At 50.3% G+C, this 19,210-nt stretch overlaps 8 protein-coding genes across 8 annotated transcripts; 4 read left to right on the plus strand and 4 right to left on the minus strand.

Annotated features, from left to right (window-relative positions):
* Window positions 1-236: 236 nt before the first annotated feature.
* On the minus strand, window positions 237-2,621 carry PV08_06331 (uncharacterized protein; the record flags this gene model as incomplete). Its single annotated transcript, XM_016380669.1, has 1 exon — window positions 237-2,621. The coding sequence occupies one exon, from the start codon at window positions 2,619-2,621 to the stop codon at window positions 237-239; it is 2,385 nt and encodes a 794-aa protein (XP_016236496.1).
* A 921-nt stretch (window positions 2,622-3,542) lies between these two features.
* On the minus strand, window positions 3,543-4,957 carry PV08_06332 (uncharacterized protein; the record flags this gene model as incomplete). Its single annotated transcript, XM_016380670.1, has 8 exons — window positions 3,543-3,688; window positions 3,766-4,079; window positions 4,140-4,252; window positions 4,305-4,407; window positions 4,468-4,616; window positions 4,676-4,716; window positions 4,778-4,798; window positions 4,861-4,957. The coding sequence occupies 8 exons, from the start codon at window positions 4,955-4,957 to the stop codon at window positions 3,543-3,545; spliced, it is 984 nt and encodes a 327-aa protein (XP_016236497.1).
* Window positions 4,958-5,788: 831 nt separating this feature from the next.
* PV08_06333 (uncharacterized protein) lies at window positions 5,789-8,216 on the plus strand (the record flags this gene model as incomplete). The annotated part of the gene is made up of 15 exons (XM_016380671.1): window positions 5,789-5,875; window positions 5,949-5,959; window positions 6,009-6,036; window positions 6,092-6,196; window positions 6,243-6,358; window positions 6,408-6,415; window positions 6,466-6,599; window positions 6,657-6,849; window positions 6,917-6,940; window positions 7,000-7,070; window positions 7,123-7,177; window positions 7,234-7,256; window positions 7,305-7,388; window positions 7,444-7,699; window positions 7,759-8,216. The coding sequence occupies 15 exons, from the start codon at window positions 5,789-5,791 to the stop codon at window positions 8,214-8,216; spliced, it is 1,653 nt and encodes a 550-aa protein (XP_016236498.1).
* A 1,013-nt stretch (window positions 8,217-9,229) lies between these two features.
* PV08_06334 (uncharacterized protein) lies at window positions 9,230-10,168 on the plus strand (the record flags this gene model as incomplete). Its single annotated transcript, XM_016380672.1, has 1 exon — window positions 9,230-10,168. The coding sequence occupies one exon, from the start codon at window positions 9,230-9,232 to the stop codon at window positions 10,166-10,168; it is 939 nt and encodes a 312-aa protein (XP_016236499.1).
* A 1,669-nt stretch (window positions 10,169-11,837) lies between these two features.
* Window positions 11,838-14,012, plus strand: PV08_06335 (uncharacterized protein; the record flags this gene model as incomplete). The annotated part of the gene is made up of 6 exons (XM_016380673.1): window positions 11,838-12,160; window positions 12,216-12,359; window positions 12,413-13,042; window positions 13,151-13,214; window positions 13,267-13,597; window positions 13,672-14,012. 6 exons carry the CDS (start codon window positions 11,838-11,840, stop codon window positions 14,010-14,012), a joined length of 1,833 nt encoding a protein of 610 aa, XP_016236500.1.
* Window positions 14,013-14,180: 168 nt separating this feature from the next.
* On the minus strand, window positions 14,181-14,612 carry PV08_06336 (uncharacterized protein; the record flags this gene model as incomplete). Its single annotated transcript, XM_016380674.1, has 1 exon — window positions 14,181-14,612. One exon carries the CDS (start codon window positions 14,610-14,612, stop codon window positions 14,181-14,183), a length of 432 nt encoding a protein of 143 aa, XP_016236501.1.
* A 569-nt stretch (window positions 14,613-15,181) lies between these two features.
* On the plus strand, window positions 15,182-16,912 carry PV08_06337 (uncharacterized protein; the record flags this gene model as incomplete). The annotated part of the gene is made up of 6 exons (XM_016380675.1): window positions 15,182-15,463; window positions 15,561-15,733; window positions 15,857-15,935; window positions 16,027-16,190; window positions 16,321-16,602; window positions 16,735-16,912. 6 exons carry the CDS (start codon window positions 15,182-15,184, stop codon window positions 16,910-16,912), a joined length of 1,158 nt encoding a protein of 385 aa, XP_016236502.1.
* A 258-nt stretch (window positions 16,913-17,170) lies between these two features.
* PV08_06338 (uncharacterized protein) lies at window positions 17,171-18,943 on the minus strand (the record flags this gene model as incomplete). Its single annotated transcript, XM_016380676.1, has 4 exons — window positions 17,171-17,529; window positions 17,589-17,787; window positions 17,841-18,246; window positions 18,303-18,943. 4 exons carry the CDS (start codon window positions 18,941-18,943, stop codon window positions 17,171-17,173), a joined length of 1,605 nt encoding a protein of 534 aa, XP_016236503.1.
* Window positions 18,944-19,210: the final 267 nt, after the last annotated feature.

Below are 19,210 nucleotides of genomic sequence, written 5' to 3' on the forward strand. Positions count from 1 at the left end.
GAGCCGCGCACGGCCCGGCCCCGGCACCGTGGCCGTGCCTCTCAAGATCCTACAACATTACCTAGGTAGCAACAAGCAAAACCCACCTACTGTACAGGCGAATCGTGCGGTTTTACCATTACCGTAGATAGCATTTGAAACTTCGAGGGTAAAAGAGCACTGTGACTGGACAGAACGAGGATGAATGACCAATGAGCAAAGTTATGATTCATTCTTCAGCTAAAAAACTCAACTCTCTACTCAACCCAACAGAGTACTTTGCCATCATCGACCGAGTCGCCCACCTTGACACTCGTGCCAAATGTGCCTGCGACATTTACACTAATATTCGTCTCCATTTTCATGCTCTCAATAACCAGCACCACCTGTCCAGCCTTGACCTCCTCGCCATTCTCTTTCAGCACCGACAGGACTTTGCAGGGCATCGGGGCTTTGATGACCTTCGAGCTCGAAGAGCCCGCGGCGGAGGCGGAGAGTGAAGGGCGGAGAGACTCGATGTAGTCTAGCATAGTGTGGCATTTGTACCCGACCCATGTGCCCAATGAAGGGAGGTGGCACAGAAAGGTAGAAGAAGCGGCACTGCTTGGGGCGGTCGAAGAGGCATTAGTGGCGAGATAAACCTGAATCGTAGAGCCGTTGATGGCGACGGCGGCGGAGGCTTCTTGCCAATCGGACTTGGAGTCACCGGTAATCTGCTTGGATGCATATTTTCTCAGTTGTACCGTGTACTCTGCAGCGCTGGCGAGGGATCCGTCACGAAGTTTCCGGCTGATGGTGTGGTACCGACCTGACAATTCCCTGGCAGGCGTGGTGTTTGGAGCACCATCCGCCGCTTCGTTCTTCGGCGTCTCCGGTATAGGTGACATGGTGACATGAAATGAAGGATCGCTGCCTTGACTCGAAGAGCTCGCTTTCCAGACTGACAATAGCGGCTTCGAGGGCTCCGCTGCTGGTACGATTATCGACGTAGACACATTGACGGGGTCGAGGAATTGGTTCCTAAAATTCATGCGGACGTGCTGGAATGGTCTTGAAGTTTCATGCCGGTCCGGCGTTGCTCTCAGTAATAATCCAGGGATGACCGAGAGCATAGAGATCATATCCGATGTCGCGTTGACATGCGGGTTCCGAAGCAAGCTTTGGAGGTGTTTTGGAATCAACGATGTGGTGTACGCCGGATCTTGGAAGCTCTCGTGTAGCAAGCAGGCCTGAAGAAACAGTTGGTTAGTCTTGACTCCTGCGCAGGCAGTGCTAGCCATGACTCTGGCCATCTTCCTAATGGCAGCATCTCGAGTCGGTGCCCACACTACGACTTTGGCAATCATCGAGTCGAAGTAGATGGAAACTTCCGATCCGGTCTTGATCGCGGTCTCATATCTAATGTCCCTTGATGCCCCGTTCCTGTATTGGTCTGATTCCCGCCACAGACGGATTGTGCCGTTCTGCGGCATGAAGTCGCCATTGGGGTCTTCTGCACAGAGGCGACATTCGATCGCATGGCCACGTTGTGGGATAGTGCGTAGCCAGGGTATGCTTGAAAGAGATCCACCTGCAGCCACGAACAGCTGTAGAGCCACCACGTCAACACCTGTCACTTCTTCTGTGATAGGATGCTCAACTTGCAGCCTGGTGTTGACTTCCAGAAAGTAGAAGCTTCCGTCTTTCGCGTCTACAACGAACTCGACTGTCCCTGCACCTTCGTACCCGATCAATTCGCCAATCTGAACCGCCACCGCGCACATCCTTTGCCGTTGTTCTGGCGTCAAGAAGGGTGACGGAGTTTCTTCGATGATTTTCTGGTGTCTTCGCTGGACGGAACATTCTCTCTCCCACAGCGAAATAACCTTTCCGTGGCTGTCACCCAGGATCTGGACTTCGATGTGTTTTGCCGCCTCGATGTATTTCTCCAGGATGCAATCGCTCGAACCAAAGGACCGCTTTGCTTCTGATTGTGCCCGAGCCAACTCACCGGCCAGTTGTGAACCCTCTCGAACGATTCGCATGCCTCGTCCGCCACCGCCGGCTGAGGCTTTCAACATGACAGGGAACCCAACTTTCTCAGCTGCGATCTCGAGCTCTGCGACATCCTGACTCGACCCTTCGTAGCCTGGAATAAGTGGAACGCTCGGTGCATGCTTTTTGAGGTATTCCTTCGAATTTCGCTTGTCGCCCAAAGTTGACATGGCCTCTGAGCTGGGCCCAATGAAGATCATCCCGGCCTGACGCACAGCATCCGCGAATGTTCCATTTTCGCTGAGGTAACCGTACCCCGGATGAATGGCATCCACGTTCCGTGACAGAGCAATCTTGACGAGTAGCTGCACATTCAAGAACGGGTTGCCTTCCGGTTGACTGACGCTTCCTAGATTGACTGCCTCGTCTGCTTCTGTCACATGAAGGGAAGTCGAATCTTCTTCAGCAAAGATTGCGACCGACGTGAGATCCAGTTTGCGACATGTCGCGATGATACGGCATGCGATCTCACCCCTATTTGCAATTAGGACTCTGCGAATCTGCCTCTTTGCTGTTCCACTAGTTGGCAACTGTGCAACAAGAAGTGGATCTCGTGGAAGTGCAGAGTCATGGTCAGATTTGGTATGAGGAACACGATCTTGCTTCATGGTGAGATGTTCGTATGTGGATTTCAAGACCTGTGTCGAAACATTCTAATTAGTAGGTATGTGGTCCAAGGTACATGAAGAACCGCTGTTCAGTTGCCCCGGGTTCGAGAGGGCCGATCAACAGCCGTTCCAGCCTTGTCGGGGCAGCGCGGTCTGTGATGAGACATTGATGATGGTTCTACCGAGGCAGCGGTAGACGTGACCCCTTGGGCCACCGGGGACCCGGGCCGTGCGAGAAACAGGTTGCCGAGAACATCGGTCGACACTTTGCCTTGGGAAACACGACTTGCTCGCAATTGAACAACGAGTCGTGATCCTGGCTCTGGATTTGACACTCGGAATAAATCGATCCCGACATTTCGCAAAGGCATGGTGATGGCCAAAAGACTTGTCGTCCAGGCTATGTCCAGAACATTTCATAACTTTCTTGCGCTTATCGCCAAATGCTCCACACCATTAAATATGCGTTTCAGGAACAAAACTGCACCATATATCTTGATCCCTTCCTAATCTCTCTCAGTCCGACCTATTTGTCCTGCAACCAGGCTAATGGCGAGAACCACAAAGTTTTTCTCTACACAGGAACAGTGCACCTAATTTGGTGACGACCGTTGGCTCTCAGGATGTAAATCGTGTGGCCGACATCTGATCCATGGATCCTCAGCTGGTGGTCTCCCTACGTTAGAGTATGGTTACCTCAAAAGGTGAACGGCTCGAATCACCAGCATTTCCCTCTGCTTCGAAATGTCCTAGATCTACGTTCTATCCCGTACCCATCGAGAGATCTAGTGTAAGGCAATTCATGCTCTCAGACACCGTCTATCACCTGAGGACAATCATCGTCAGCTTTCGAGGCTGAAAGTCAAGGACCATTCCTTCGAGGACAACAATATCGTCGGCATGGCTCCGACTTCTAAGATTTCATTCGCTCTTATTAACGTAACGACGCTCCGTTTCCAGCAACTCGCCTAATGAGAAGAGAAACTCGTCGCCCTCCTCCTGGTCCAACGGTAAAAGAGGTCGGCGCGGTTCTTTTCCATAGCCGTGGACTTTGTGCAGGACGTATTCTGACAGAGGTTAGTCAAGACACACTATTCCAATGTTCAGAGTGTGTATCGGTCCTGCCCTCATTAACCACACTTACTCATAGCTCGAATACCGGCCGGTACAGCAAGTGCGTCTGCTCGTGACAAGATCGCTTGCAACTGTTCTCTTTCTGACACTTCCTCTGGCGTCACTGTTGGAAGGTTCAGTAGATCCCATAGCCTCACGGACGCTTGTGGAGCAAAGTTTGGTATTCCACTAACAGTTCCGTGGCCACCACAGGCCTTCCATGCTGTGAGATCTCCAATAAGACCATCGAGAAGAAGAAATGGCCGAGGACGGGTAGCCATAGTAGTGGATGATACATCCAAGGCAGCTTTCAATCGCACAAGTTTGCCAACACTTCCTCCACAGCTAACATCAAAGAAATCAGCGTACAACGGTAAATCTAAACTGGGCACCCGGATTACTTACGTCAACTTGACACCACACAAATTTGGGGCTTTGGCCATTATCATTTCGATCACCTCCGACGACATATCTAGCCCCGCAGCATTTGTTGGGAAGTTGTAAAGAAACAATGGGATCTAGGAACCCTGTCAGCTCAATGGGAAATGTCCATGGCGAAGAGTCTGTTACCGGAGACGCTTCACAGATGTCGACAAAATATTGAACAATCTGATTATGATCCGAGTTCAAACTTGCAGCATAATATGCCGGTAGTATTACGAGCCCAGCGTCCCTGGTCTTCGTCAGTGATCATGAAAAGCTTCTACTATAACAGGCTAGATCTTCTGCTTACGCCCCAGCAGATGCGGCATCCTGACATAAGTTTATTGTTTCTCGGGTGCTCAAACCACCTACTCCGGCGACGACAGGCGTTGATCGCAATCCCAAGTCGTCCAAGGTCTGGCGAGTAGTCTCGATCAAAACCTGTCGCTCTGATGGACTCTGTGGGCCAGATTGATTAATACTTGTAGGTATCTCAGATATGGATGCGTATTTCTTACCAGATGAGCCCCTTCCCCTAAGGATCCTGAACAGACAGGAACTAGACTTGAATATCAGTGTCTCCATCGGCACATTTCTGAACTTTGTCTCTGAAGACCCACCGATGCCTTGTGTCGCCAAATCTGACAATATCAGGGTCAGTCAGTCGGTGAGATTTCAACACAAATGTTGTTTGTGAACGCACTAATAAGATGTTTCTTGTAACTGACGAGGTCCAACTCTTGATCGTCACGAAAGAAAGTAGGTAGAGGCCCATACAGCCCCGGTCGTAATTCTCGCATATTAGGGGAGTTGAGTTTGTAATTTTCGACAACTACAACTTTGAGGAGAAAAGGGGTACTGTGCCGTAAGTTCGGTATATGCCCAGTAAAGCTGGCACGTGAGTCGTGTCGCCTGGCTAGCCTCGTGCAGGGTTCTGAAAGGGCAGGATGTCAAAGGCGACTAGAACTCCTCAGAGATTTCATTACCAATTGTAACTCCGTACTGAACGAGTGGATATGCATATGTAGCATCTCCTCGAAAAGTAGCCTTTACTGTCGGCATCAGCGGCAAAGAGCCGACATTACGACCCAGGCCCTGTCGGCAAGTCGTGAAGAAGGCTTGCTCCACCAGTATTCCGCCCCATACCGAGGGCCCACCCTTATCATGGTCTTGAGAAAACGGGGACAGAGTTCAACGACAACCAAAAGCTAGAGATCCACGAGCCTGTAATGTCACATAGAAGATTCTTAACTAACGGCGTCTTTCTCCTTTATCGCATATTGATAGCCCTTTGTCGGCTTGTCTCCGAAGGTCAACAGCATTTTGAGCGTGCCCTTAAGGACATACACCAGATAAGGCTCTGTCGGTTAAGATATATAGCATGTGTTCCCATAGCTCCCCACTGCAATCAGCGAGCACGTGGAACAGTATCGCGATCGAGTCTACTCTCTGTAGCTCCAGACGCATTCACAGCTCTCCAACACTAAAGGAGCAACGACAAGAACACTTAGAATGTCGACAGGCGAGGTACGCATTCTGAAGTCATCTCGAGCCGTCTTAGTGTCGAGAAAGATATTTTGAGATGATGCTCACTCTTCTAGGCGACAACACCCCTGGAGAAGGAGCACAATATGCTCGCGACCGTCGAGCCAGCCAAAGGCTCCGAACTGGGGACTGTGACGGATGCTCCAGCTCACACTCTCAATAAGGACCTGAAGGTATGTCTCTGAGCAGCTTCTATGTGCTAGCCGGAAGTAATTGAACGCTAACTTTGCTTCTATTCCTCTGTAGCCTCGCCATATGTACGTGTGCATATTGTGACACGCAGCGCCGACTAACTCATGGTCCTAGGCAAATGATCGCGATTGGTGGCGTCATCGTAAGTATCTTTGGAAACCGGGTTGGAGTCGCGCGTATTCTGACAGTTGCTGAAGGGAACTGGACTGTTTCTGGGAACGGGAGGTAATCTGGCCAATGGTGGGCCTGCAGGGCTTTTAATCGCGTACTGTCTCATGGCCTCGCTACTGTTCTCTGTCATGGTACGATCTAGCAATCCGATCATATTTCCCTGCTAAGTACTTACAGGTTGCTCTGGGCGAGATGGTATCCAAATTTCCCATCCCTGGAGGTCAGTTCGCGCTAGCGGGCCGGTTTGTTGCGCCTGAGCTGGGGTTCGCGATGGGCTGGCTGTATTGGTATAAGTATGGCTAACACTAGAAAGTTGAATTCGTCATGCTCACAGTGATATAGCTACATCAGTGGGTACAATTCAAGTCTTTCCGTCTTGATCGTTTACTGAACCACGAAGTCGTCCTTCCGGCCGAAATATCTGCAGCCGCCGTCATTATCTCGTACTGGACACCTGCCGGCGATCCGGATTCGACCTGCACGACAGGAATCTGCAACAATGCCATGTGGGTTGGGTTAATGCTTATCGTGGTCGTAAGTTCACTACTTTTCCCGTTGCTCGAGAGGTCTTTCCTGACCACCGGATGCCAGTGGGCCATCAACTTCGCCGGAACGCGTGTCTTTGGTGAACTCGAGTTTTGGTTTGCATCCATCAAAGTCATAACTATACTGGGGTTGATCATTGCTGGCATCGTGATCACTTCAGGCGGCGGCCCCGACCATCAGTCCATTGGGTTTCGATATTGGCATGAGACTGGCGGCTTTGTTCAATATGCCGGCATAGGTAAGTTCGATATGGCAAACAAATCCGGAGTGTAGCTCCTTGAAGCTAAATATATGTTAAATTGCAGGGCGTTTCTTGGGCTTCTTTAGCGGTAGGTTTTCCGTTGGAATTCGCCTGGTCAGCTTCACCATGCTAATCTGTTGCTTTTAGTGTTGATCAGTGCTGCGTTTGCGTTTATTGGAACGGAGATTACTGCCATAGCAGCTGCGGAGACGGCAAATGTAAGGCTCAGTATGAAGTCTCTGTGGATCGAACGAAGCTGACAACGTCAAGCCCCAACGCTCAGTACCACGCGCGATTAAAGGTGTTTGGATTCGTCTTTGCCTGTGTAAGTTGATTTTGTACTGAGGTGACCTGGAACTATTCAAACTGATGAATTCGAAGTCTACATCATTAGCGCTTTCATCGTAAGTTCAACCATAAGAAGGAGTCGATTGAGATTGACCTTCGGATAGATTGGTTTGTTGGTGTCCCCTACAGACCCTTCATTGAATCTTTCCTCGACTGCAGCAAAAAGTCCATTCGTCATAGCAATGAAGGTATGCACTCTTCCCTCCCCCTCAGCTCCTGCAGAACTGATATGGTTGGTTACAGAATGCCGGGATCAGCGCCCTTCCATCCGTGGTGAACGCTGCTCTCCTTACTAGTGCTTGGTCTGCTGGTGTGGCCGACCTTTTTGTGTCCTCGCGCACATTGTACGGCCTGTTTTCCCGGGGGCATGCTTTCCAGATACTAGGAAAAACTCGAGGGGACGGTTTACCATGGGTTGCTGTTCTCGTCGGAGTCGCCTTCTCCTTGCTCTCTTTCATGGCAGCGAGTAAGGGGCAAGCTGGAACGGCGTTTGGCTATTGTAAGTCTCAAATCCCCAAACCCATGTCGACTTTCCTCTGACAGCGGTGACTTGTACAGTTTCGAACATGACTGCAATCTGTGGCATCATTTCATGGTCTGGGATCTTGTGGACAAGCATCCGTTGGCACAAGGGTTTAAAAGTTCACGGAATCGATCGCAAGTCTTTACCTTACCGAGCACCACTACAGCCGTATCTGAGTTACTACGGTCTGACTGTCTGCGCCCTTGTCCTCGTTTTCGGCGGATTCGGTGCCTTTATCCATGAATTCGACACATCTTCATTCATCACCACTTACTTTCCAATTCCATTCTTTGCGGTTCTGTTATTCGGCTACAAGATCGTCAAGAAGAGTAAGATTGTCCGTTACGAAGACTTTGATCTCGCCACAGGATCGTCGGACAATGTGAGCAATCCAGTGAGTTCAACTTCCTTGGCGGATCGAGCAAGTACTGATACAGATGCATGGCAGCTCGAACAAGAGACAATATGGCGAAAGATCAAGGACAGCGTCTGAGTGAGTTTCTCAGAGAGATTGTCTTACATATTGTCCGCAGGAAACTGGTCCACAGAAAGTTTAAATTTGTTTCAGATCATAAAGATACCACTCAATTATTGTTGTATCGCTGTCAGGGGTGTAAGATGGTCGTCCTTACTGGACGATCATAATGTCGCATACAGAAGCCATGTGTATTTTCTACCGCTGTGAACCTGTTATTAAGCAATCTCGACTGGCGGAACCCCAGATGCTTTACCCTTGCCTGTCCTTTTGTTATATGGAGCGAGCCTCGACATGTTCCTCTGCCAAGCATCTACCGCTTCTTTTGTTTCTGAACGCATCAGAATGATTGCCGACTCAAAAACGACGACTTTGAGAGACTCCCTCAACGGGTGTTTCAAAGACTCTGCTCTCGTCTGCAACGCTTCATCAGTATCAACCTGTCAACGACCCTTCATGATCCTGATATGAATAAACAATGTTGTGTGATAGGTGCTTGGATTTATTTAAGGCCGATTTCCGATCAGCAGACGAGATAGGTCGGCCTCATTCACTGGATCTTCCAGATCCTCTGCCCGATATTACCTGTGATTTATGTCTTCTGCTTCGGGAAAGATTTGCCTTGATCTATCGAGCGCAGCCTGGTGAAGCGACACCTGTTTTGGATGCTTCCATTGGATCTCGGCCCCAGAGCCCAGAACCTTCAGGCAAGCATGCGGAGGAAGCAAGCCCCAACAGGCTGGAATTCTTCCTTGTACAAGACGACGTCATTGATATGAATTTATTCTAGTTGAGATTTCAGAGACCCGACAATCATGATGACGGTCTACAACTGTGCCTGATGCCTCTTGACGGTAGGTCTCTCCGGCCGTCGTGTAACAATGGAAGAGCATTACTAATATTGTCACGAAGATTTTTCATTAAAGAACATAGCAGTTGTTGCAAATTCAACAGTAAAACCACATCAAGGCATAACATGGTTGTCTGAATGCTTGAACGAACATGAACGGTGCAAGGCAAGGAGAGCGAATATGCCAAGTGAACCTTTTCTACCGACCAGATTGATCGAAATCACGACGGAAGGGGCAGAGGTAAAAGCCCGGTTGCACGAAACTTTACATGACGTCGGAAGTCCCGTCTACATGACTCTAAGCCATTGTTGGGAAAGCGGAGCGGTGTGGAAATTGTTGAGGGCTACGTATAGGGCTGCTCTGGAGAGCTTACCGATGAGAGACCTTCCTCCGGTATTTATGGACGCTATATCCGTTGCGTCTTCCGCCGGTATCAATTTCTTGTGGATTGACTCTGTGTGCATCGTCCAAGATGATGTCGATGATTGGTCTAAGGAGTCTGCACGAACGGGTGATATCTACGGAGGAGCAATATGCAACGTTGCTGCTACCGGATTCACTGATGGATCACACGGACTCTTCGCTGCGAGGAATACACAAACCTTAGGACCGATCGCAGTCAAACTTGACTTTCCGATAATATTCAATGAGTACGACGGTATCATTGAGACTGAGTTTTACCTCGTGGACCGCGATGTTTGGGTCCGCGGAGTCGATAGAGCGCCCTTGAATAAGAGGTCGTGGGTGGTACAAGAAAGATATCTGTCCCCTCGAATCATTCATTTTGGACGTCAACAGCTGTTTTGGGAATGTTGCGAGCTCACGGCCTCTGAAACGTTTCCGCACGGCCTGCCTAGCCGACTGCTCATCCGAAGCGCGCCCAGCGTGCTCCTGAATGCAATTTATTCGGGGAAAAAGGCAATTGATGAAGCATCGTTAAGCGAGGATGATTTCATAGACTGGTGGACAATAGTCTCGGCGTACAGCCTGGGTCGTCTCACTTTCGCGACGGACAAACTTGTCGCGATTTCAGGCATGGCCAGATCATTTCAGTCTTTCTCCCGCAGCCGTTACCTGGCAGGCCTATGGGAACGCAATCTACCACATGATCTGCTGTGAGAAATCGCTTCTGGAGACAGAATTGTTCAATTCGGCCCTCTAGAGTATCACGCTCCTTCGTGGTCTTGGGGGAGCACGTTGTCTTCTGCCTGCCGGTTCGTATTCAGGGCGACCCTCAGCACATTTTCGAGTCAGGCGTCTCTGATTCAGACACATCAGAGAATTGGGATCCTCAGATCGCCGGTCTCGTGCTCCGGCCGACAGGTTATGCGGACGGAGAGTACAGAAGAGTTGGAATTTTCACTTCCGTGGACACAGCTGCTATTGAGAGCCTCCGCAAGTCAACTGCTGGTATCCCTTCGCGGTTCTACGAGCGCTGGGATGGCGAAAATACGTACACAATATCCATTGTCTGAGGATCTGATTCGTCGCGGCAAAGGGGCTTCTGCGAGATCTGGTTCCTCAGACCTTGCTTGTACTCCTTGAATACCTTACGAAGTAGGAACTGAGCAGGCTGGTGACTACGTAATAGTCCGCAAATCTAGCAGTTTTTCAATTTTCATTCATTCAGAGGTGCTGAGCTGGTGGGAAACCTAGCTCGGCCATTAATTCGAGATCATATACATTTCAGCAGTCGTAGTATGACATTGGGAGGCGCCGCCTTCCTGGTAATGATGGGCGGCAGGAGTGAATATTGATAAACTCAAGGGTTTTGAAGAAGACGGTGCTGCTGAATTCTTCGATGTCACGGTCGTTTGAGATCGTCCCCATTACTGTAGTGTATGTCGGGCGTGCGAAAGTCGTCGAGGTTGCCGTCACAGTGGGCTTCACAACGATAGTAAAATACTAATCACAATAATCGAGGAACTGCTAGACCTGGGGGCAATCTTGTCACGAAAATCCTCGTGCCGACACTGATGACAGTACTACCCAACCCCCGCGAGCGTTGAAACAACAGGGTTGAATCGTGATGGAGCAATCGTGTTATATAATCAGGTTCTTTTTAGGCTTTCTCCGTTGAGACTAAGAGGTGGATCGCGGTATCAATGATGATCCGATTTCCACGATAAGGAACGACATACAAGATAGAGCGTGCTTCCTGTCAACTAGTATTCGCAGACATCGGGAGTCAGAGAGGTGCCGGCATGGAAGATGATACTGCTAGGCCTCAGTAAGTTCGACTTTGTATCCAGAGTTGTCATTGCATTATGCCACGTCAGAACCGCTAGTCTGACTACATGAAACAGCTCTAGTCCTGACGAACCTCCTCCTGCAAAGTCTCGTCGCATAGCTCGGGCATGCTTACAGGTACTTCTTCAACGTGCAGTGCTCTCCCATATGGCACTGGTTCTAACCTCGTGAGATTCACCAGTGTCGTGCGCGCAAACAACGCTGTTTGCCATTGGGAGAGAATACAGGCTTCGGCATCGCCTGCAGGCGGTGCAAGCGCCACGGAGTATCATGCTCCTTCGAGGCCGAACAGCGAGATACAACAGTTGCGTCGAACCCGGCTGCTGCTACTTTGGGCAGTATTCAAGCTTGGTATAAAGCTCACCATCTTCAAAGTGGAACTCTCAGATCTAATCAACCGTAAAGCCTGAAAGACCACGAGCGCCGATTGGCGGAACTCGAAGCGAAAAGACCTCTCGCCCTTTATGAAGAGTCTCAGCTTCACTCCCTCAGTCCTCAGTAAGTCTGTGAAGGTGAAGATCTCAATGAGACCTCTAACATGCTTCTCAGCCCGTCTACGATCGTCACTCAAGATGGACCCGGCGGTGACGAGCCAGGGCTCAATGCAGCAAGAACTTCCTTCAATCAGAGATCGTGGGATGACCGCCAGCAAGCTCCCAACATAGACGCAGTTGACCTAGGTCCCCCAATATCTACACTTCGGAGTCTTGGAGCGATGCACGGGTACCCGCGAGCGCACGAGTTGGACAGCGATGTTGCGACTACAGCGAGGAGCCGAGAGTCAACAGCGCAGTACGGGCCGTTCGACCCGATATCCAATGGTATATTGACTATGAACGAAGCCTCACGAGCCATAGACGTGTGGGTTAATACTATCATACCAGCGCAACCGATGATTGACCAATTTTGCTGTTAGATTCTTTCAGCACTGTCACCCAATGGCACCAGTGTTGAGCGAAAGCCTACGATCACAAGCAGCATCCCTGAGGACCGGAAGATCAATGTTATTTTTGACCCTTTGCTCAATAGGAACTCGGTTCTGGCGGCCTACTGACATGGCGTGAGTGCAGCCCGCCCTCTCTGTGGTACGATCGAATTGGATAACAGGCTTAGTGCACATAAGTGGCCGACATGGCATCCCAAGTGTTCGGAACTAGCAGTCCTACTCGACAAGGCTGTCTCACAACTACTGCTACGTCCGACTCCCAACGATGTTCATGCCGATTCGGTGGTAGTCCTCTTACTGTATGCGCAATGGATGCCGTACGGTAAGCAAGCGTTCCAAGACACAAACGACGCCAGCAGAAAAAGGAGTGTCAAGCGGTCCTTGAGTCGCTACAACGACATCAGCGCCTGGGCAGTGCTCGGGTTGGCAGCTAGATATGCGGCCATACTTGATCTTGGACGAGGGGCCATTGCTCCGTTCAGACGACAACAACTGGCCATTACGCATGAAGACATGTCAAAGCTCCGGATCTGGTTCAATCTACTGACTTGCGACTGGAACCTGATGCTGTCTTCTTCTCTTCCGTCCACTCTTGACCCGACAGAGGGTGCTACTATTGCACGAACTTTTGGCACACATCCCATCGCACAGCAGCCCAACGACCTACGGTATGCAGCGTTGGTGGAGCTTGTCTCCATATCGCATAGTGTTCTTGAGACGAACAAAGAGTTCTCGGCGCGGCGATTGAACGCGGCTGGCCTGCGAAAATTCAACATGGCCTGTGACGATTGGGAGAGGTGAGACTCCGCTAGCCAATCCATCCCACAACGCTGATTAACCTGGTTCGACAGACATTGGAAACCAATCCTTAGTATGGAGTTTGACAACCAGATCCTCAGTACAAGTACTGACAGTTTCTCAGGGTCGACTTATTTTCAGCACGTTCATCTGCCATTTACTTCGCTGAGGGTGACTCCTCCATCCCAAATCTCGATGTGTTTTGGCTAATCTTTAACCATAGTGGTGTCGTCTTGCGCTCAACAGTGCAGTGCTTGGCCCATACCTGAACTCAAACCCCGATGAAAATATTCAGCCATCTCACTTGTGGGTTCTGGAAGCCGTTGAAACTAGCATTTCAGCAGCGACACAGATTATATTCTGCGTATCAACTCTCGGCCACGAACACATATGGAGCCTGGATGCACAGAATGCGTCGACAGTTCCGCGCGAGCCTTTCGTTGTTGACAAGGTTACGCTCGAGCGTCTAAGCTATGCTGTGGACTCGACGTGGGTCTCATATACTTTTGCCGTGACATTTTTGGCATTTTGTTACGTGAAAGGAGTTGTCAATGGTAGATATACAATGATTCCCACTCTCTCTTTCAAGAAGGCTCTGCAAAGACTGACCAACTCTCCTCTTGAATAGACGAGCTGCGTTTGCGATGCTTGACGGGTGCAAACTCGCCTCAGAATGTGGCCCCACGCTCACCCCGACCGGGATCCCTTCTCGCACGGCTTCTTCGACTTGCCCTCGACCTGTTCGATGCCATGTGTGAGGGCCCAATCTTTCCGCTAGCACAGGAGCTGCAGGGCGTTGTCAAAGACTGCGTCATTCTGTTACTAGCAGACGACGGTGGCAATCGAAACAACGAGGTCCAAGTCGACACCACGGGCATGCAGTCTCTGTTCGACCAGATGATGGATCCAGGGTTCGACTGGCCAGTCTTCACCGAGGACTGGGATATTGGAGGGACACCGTTAATATAGGTCAACTGATTCTCTCCGTCTGCATCGTTTTGATACCGCAGTTTAAAGCTTTGACCTCGACTTCTCAAGTTTCCTAGCCTCAGCTGCTCTTCTTTGATGAAAACTTTCTGTCCTAAAGTAGCAGCGTCAGCGATAGTCATTTCCAACGGATGCAGTTGAAGCAGAGGCCTACTTTGCGGAATCAGCAGCTTCGAAAGTAACATCCTGAGCCCCTTTCCACAAGACCAGCTCTCCCAAAGCTCGCAACGACTCGTGGCCCTCGACAATGGTCAAGAAGTGGTTTGCGGCCAAGGGGCCCATCTTGCTGGCAAAAGACACCCCTCCATAACAGAACAGGATTTCCGTCTCAGAAAACCCGCCAGGGTACAAGAGAATCTGTCCCGCTGCTGGATGAGAGGTGTGGTTCTCATAGCTTACGTGAAAGTCATGTTCTCCCAACGGGATCCACAGACCCTCGCCGCTCCATCGGACGTGGATGAGTTTCTGACGATAAGGAAGCAGGTTTGCGAAAGTCGACACAGTCTTTGGCGCTGCAGACTCAAACTTGGCTAGAAACTGGAACGGTCCTGCTGTGATGAGAATCAAGTCTGCTGTCGCCATTCCGAAGATGATACGCGACTGACAGGGGTCCAATTTCTTGACATTCGGAGGAGGTTGTAGTAAATATATTGTACTCCGGATTATCCGCAAATCTGATCTCGTGGGTGGAGGTGTCGTTTGTCTCGCTTTGACCACGTCAATGGAGAACATCGGCCGGCAGAGACTTCGGCCGACATTACCACGGGTTTCACGCTACCATCAGTTGGTCAATGGTGGATGATAAGCCCATCTCAAGGAGAGCACATAGAGATAAACCACACCGGGCCCACACCGCCAACATCGGCCCAAACCCGACGATGTATCGGTTCGCTGTCGGCTCTCTGTCGGTAAATCCGACTGCCACTGTTCATCGTTTCCAACGGTGACTTTGCGCTAAGAATTGTGCATTCTTACACACTGGTGGAGGTATGCAGAACTTTCAAGCCTCGGAGCATAGCCGCATTGCTTACTACTCTGGAGATACGTCAAAACAATCCCGGGAGATAAAACCAGAAATCTGGCTTATTATCCAGGAATTGAAACCATGCAAAATCGGGAGTTTTGCTGATTACTTCGCTCTTGCAACAAGAATGTCTGTATTTGAGGCCTCGCATATCTACAGTCTCCCTCGGGTATACGTAAATACGTGTCCTGGCGCAGATACATCTCTCGTACTGCGGCTCAAAGGCTCCGAGGAGAAGCCTCGATGTGAGGGAAAGCCTGACAGGCCCAAGTCCTTTCGAAAAGGATCGCTCACGGTCACACCGGTGCTGCATCATTCTTCAGCGAGCGGTAAAAGGTGCACGTACTTCGGAGCCCAGGTCAATGGTGTGGATTGGAGTCAAGCAGTGTCGGAAGATGTGGTCGCACAGGTAAGAGATACAGAGAATTCTCCCTTCTCAGGACTCCGCGCCCTGGCTGTTCTTTCTGCGGGATGAGCTCAGCACTGACATTGGCCATCCCGTCCAGCTAAAGGAATTGCAAGACGAGTATGCCGTCCTCATCTTCCGTAAGACGGGCCTCGACAACAGCCGGCACGTCGCATTCTCGCGGCAGCTCGGACAGGATCTTGAGATCAACCCCTTCTTTTATGGTCGCGAGAATGATCGGATAGGGGACCCTTTTCTTTGGGACGTCAGCAAGTATGTTTCCTCTTCCTTCAGGAGCCAAGGCAACGGGCTTTGTTGCTCTAGGAACCACTCCCACCAGGTTACCAAGGCCTAGCCACGATCTTCGGACTGATCTTGGGTTCAACACATCTACAGTATCAACCGTGATGGCAGCATCGTACAGCCCGACTCACGCCGGTGGCACCACAGCCTCGGTAATGCGTTGTGGCACACGGTAAGAAGAGCCCTCTGATGGGGTCGAACCCGCAGCCCCAGCCATGTGATTCCACTTCTGCCGGGTTTATAGCTGATGCCGGAACCTGCAGGACTCTTCGTACCACCAAGAACGATCGAAATACTCTCTACTCTTATCACATGGGACCCCGGTGAGAGGCGGATCCTGGACACACTTTGCGGATACACGACAAGCGTACCAAGACCTCCCGCAACATGTAAAGGACCAGCTAGAGGACCTTGTGGTGGAACACGAGTAAGGCTTGTCCCTTCCACAACTTTCATGTGTTACTTCGGGGTTTTGTCTCTGTTAACGACAGCAAAGACGGAGCCTTGAGCCCAAGATGATGACCACAATACTGACAACCATTGTTTTCTCGACACAGTCTCTGGCATTCGCGTCGATTAGGATCACCGACGACGTTCAAAGAGCCTCTGCCGCATGAGCGGGCGGCAAAACCTCCCGCTTACCATCGTCTGGTTCAGCAAGCTCCTGGACAAGGGCGGAAGACATTGTACATTGCTGCCCATGCCAAATTGATCGTGGGCTGGTCATACGAAGACAGCCAAGAGTTGATTTGGAGACTGATAGAGTGGTGTACGCAGCCGAAATATGTTTTCAGTATGGAATGGCTTGATGGTGGCGACATGGTCTGGTGGGACAATCGGTAAGTGTGTTGCTCCAGGTATCCTAATTGCTTCCTCCACTTCAATAACATGACTTGCTTGGAGCCTTGCAACAAGCACTGACCTATGAGACGACGTGAGATTACGGAGAATGCTGACATGTAATGATACAGCCAGTCGATGCACCGTGCTAATCCATATACCACGAGCATGACAGCGCGTGATGTACGAAGGGCAACCATCATTGACGACGGGCCTTCAGCCTGGGGTGTTACCGAAGAAGAGATTGCTGCGGCAAAGCATAAAGCTGAGCAACTTGGCTTGCTACGGTGGGACTCTCCCCTCGTTTAGCAATCGCTTGTCTAGAGCTTGGGATCTCGCCCAAGTATAGCTGCCGTTGCAGGTCTAGGTTGCTAGGTAGGCAGACAAATGATGCAAAGAGCCAGGTCCCATGGTGACTGTTGCATACTATAACTCGAAATGTTTGCTCTCGTGTGCTGCTCACGGCTGAACATTGGATGATTGAGACGTAGCGTATCAGAGACTGCTATTGGAAAAAGGCTCCTATACTGTAATATACGTAAAGGAATCCTTGATGTGATGAGAGCGTCAGGAGCCTACATATAGTGGTGCCTCGGTATGACCAGCCAACGCTGGCATCGCTGGATTCAAGGAGTCGATCTCAAAGTTGAGCTCATCCAAGCATACGTGATTTGCAAGTTCTGTTTCTAGTGCGGAAAGGTTGTTCTCCAGCAATCTCAGTCTCTTTTCAAAGTCTCTCGCAGGAATATTGCCCGCCGAGCTCTGGAAGTGGAGAATCCGAAGGATCGTGTCCAGTGCAGATTGGTCATCGTCGGTAAATGAGAACGGATCTAGTCCCGGGTAGGCAAACGCGTGCATCTGCTGGGTCATGTAAAGGACAATGGCAGCAGTAAATGCGTAGCTGGCATCAAAATAGGCATGAATCGCTAAAGAGAACTGGATCAGCACGTTTCGCGAAATCGACAGGAATGGGGGTGTGACCAACAAAGAATGCCGTGGTAGTGCAACCACTCCAGAATCGTAGCGGTTTCACGTGCAGATTCCAGGCAGGCAGTATAAAATGCCTGCAGGATTGATTTGGATCCAGGAAAGAGGTCAATGACGCTAGCAAGACCCTTGCTGCGTGCATCAAACCTGTCATTGTGAATATTGACAAGCGCCGGTCTAAGGAGCACCAGAATCGTCTTGGACATATTAGTGAGAATACGCAGAGGCTCGCACAGCAGATGGAACAGACCTGATGGTAAATGAGATGTAAACTGGCATTAACTCGATTCAGGTTGATTAGCGAGCCATCCCAATTTCGAATTAATTTCAATTTCGGTAAAAGATCTTTCTGCCATGCAATCAAGCCTTGGTGGAATTCATCCATTTTGTCTAGGTGCTGCTGCGACAACAAGTTCCCCAGGTCGAAATTGAACAAGGAAATATGGGAGTATGGATTTATTGCAGTTCCAGCGTAGCCGTACAACGAAGAATATGCTTGCCCTCTCAGACGCATGACTTCGAGGTGTGCGTTTGACTCGTCGGAATCGAAGAAATCTTGTAGCGAGTCACCAACAAGGCGGCTGGAGTCTGCGTATTCGATGGTGATTTCGTCATCCAAGATCCCCCATGGGCGACCTGTGGTGGCTGTGGTGAGTCTGAGGGCAAATAAAATCAGCATAATTGAACGGATAATGTTCTCGGGAACCCATACAAATCCTGGTAATAAACGGTCCAGAATACTCGTCTCTGGTATTCTAGCTCCGCCACAGAGAGGTTTGAGCGTTCGGACGGGAAGTCCAAGAGATTTCGGTGAAGACCCAAAGATAGCGCCGCACGCAACGCGATACCGTTGTACATGTAAGCAGTGTTGACCTTGTCCATGGAAAAAGCATACATGGTCAGCAAGCACAACGTCTCAATATACTGTAAGTCGGGGTTTTCCGCCACTTGTTGAAGAAAGGCAACAGATTGATGGTAATATTCGGCTCCAGGAGGCTCTTTGGTAGCATCTGACGATACGTGGCCAGTCTCAAGAGAGCTGTCAGGACCAGTGGTGCCTCCATTGTCTTTGTACAGCTCCCCAAGTGCCAGTGCAGCAAGCCAATAGCATAGCCAGCCATGATCTTTGCTTCGAGTAGACTCTGGATCTTCATACATCTGGCGGGCCCTGGCTCGAAGCTGTCGCCGACGAAAGTAATGCTGGTCGTGACCAATCGCAGCTTCCGCGCACTGAATCAAGTATATACTGTGATTGTAGGGAGGCAAGCGAATCTTGATCGGCCTTTTGGACTCCGTCAAAGCTGGAGGACGAGAGACTTCGGTTTCAATGGATATCTCGAGCCCGGGATGCATTGGACCGAACTCTGAATGTCCTAATGAAGCCCATCTTGGGTCAAAGGAGTTATCGACAAACGGAGTGAGCTGAACCCTCTGTACCGCCGTCCATTCGACGAATTGCTCGACAAATGTCCGGCAGGTAGGACTGCCACGATAGTTCTGCCTTGAAGCCTGGTTGCTGTTGATGGAGCGGTTTGAGCTAAAGTCCTTCTCAGACCGGCGATAATTGCCCGAATTTGAAGTTGTGGCGGGCAGAGCTCCGTTAATAGCAGATGATAATGT

This window comes from Exophiala spinifera (genome assembly GCF_000836115.1).
Source record: "Exophiala spinifera strain CBS 89968 unplaced genomic scaffold supercont1.4, whole genome shotgun sequence".
NCBI lineage: Eukaryota > Fungi > Ascomycota > Eurotiomycetes > Chaetothyriales > Herpotrichiellaceae > Exophiala > Exophiala spinifera.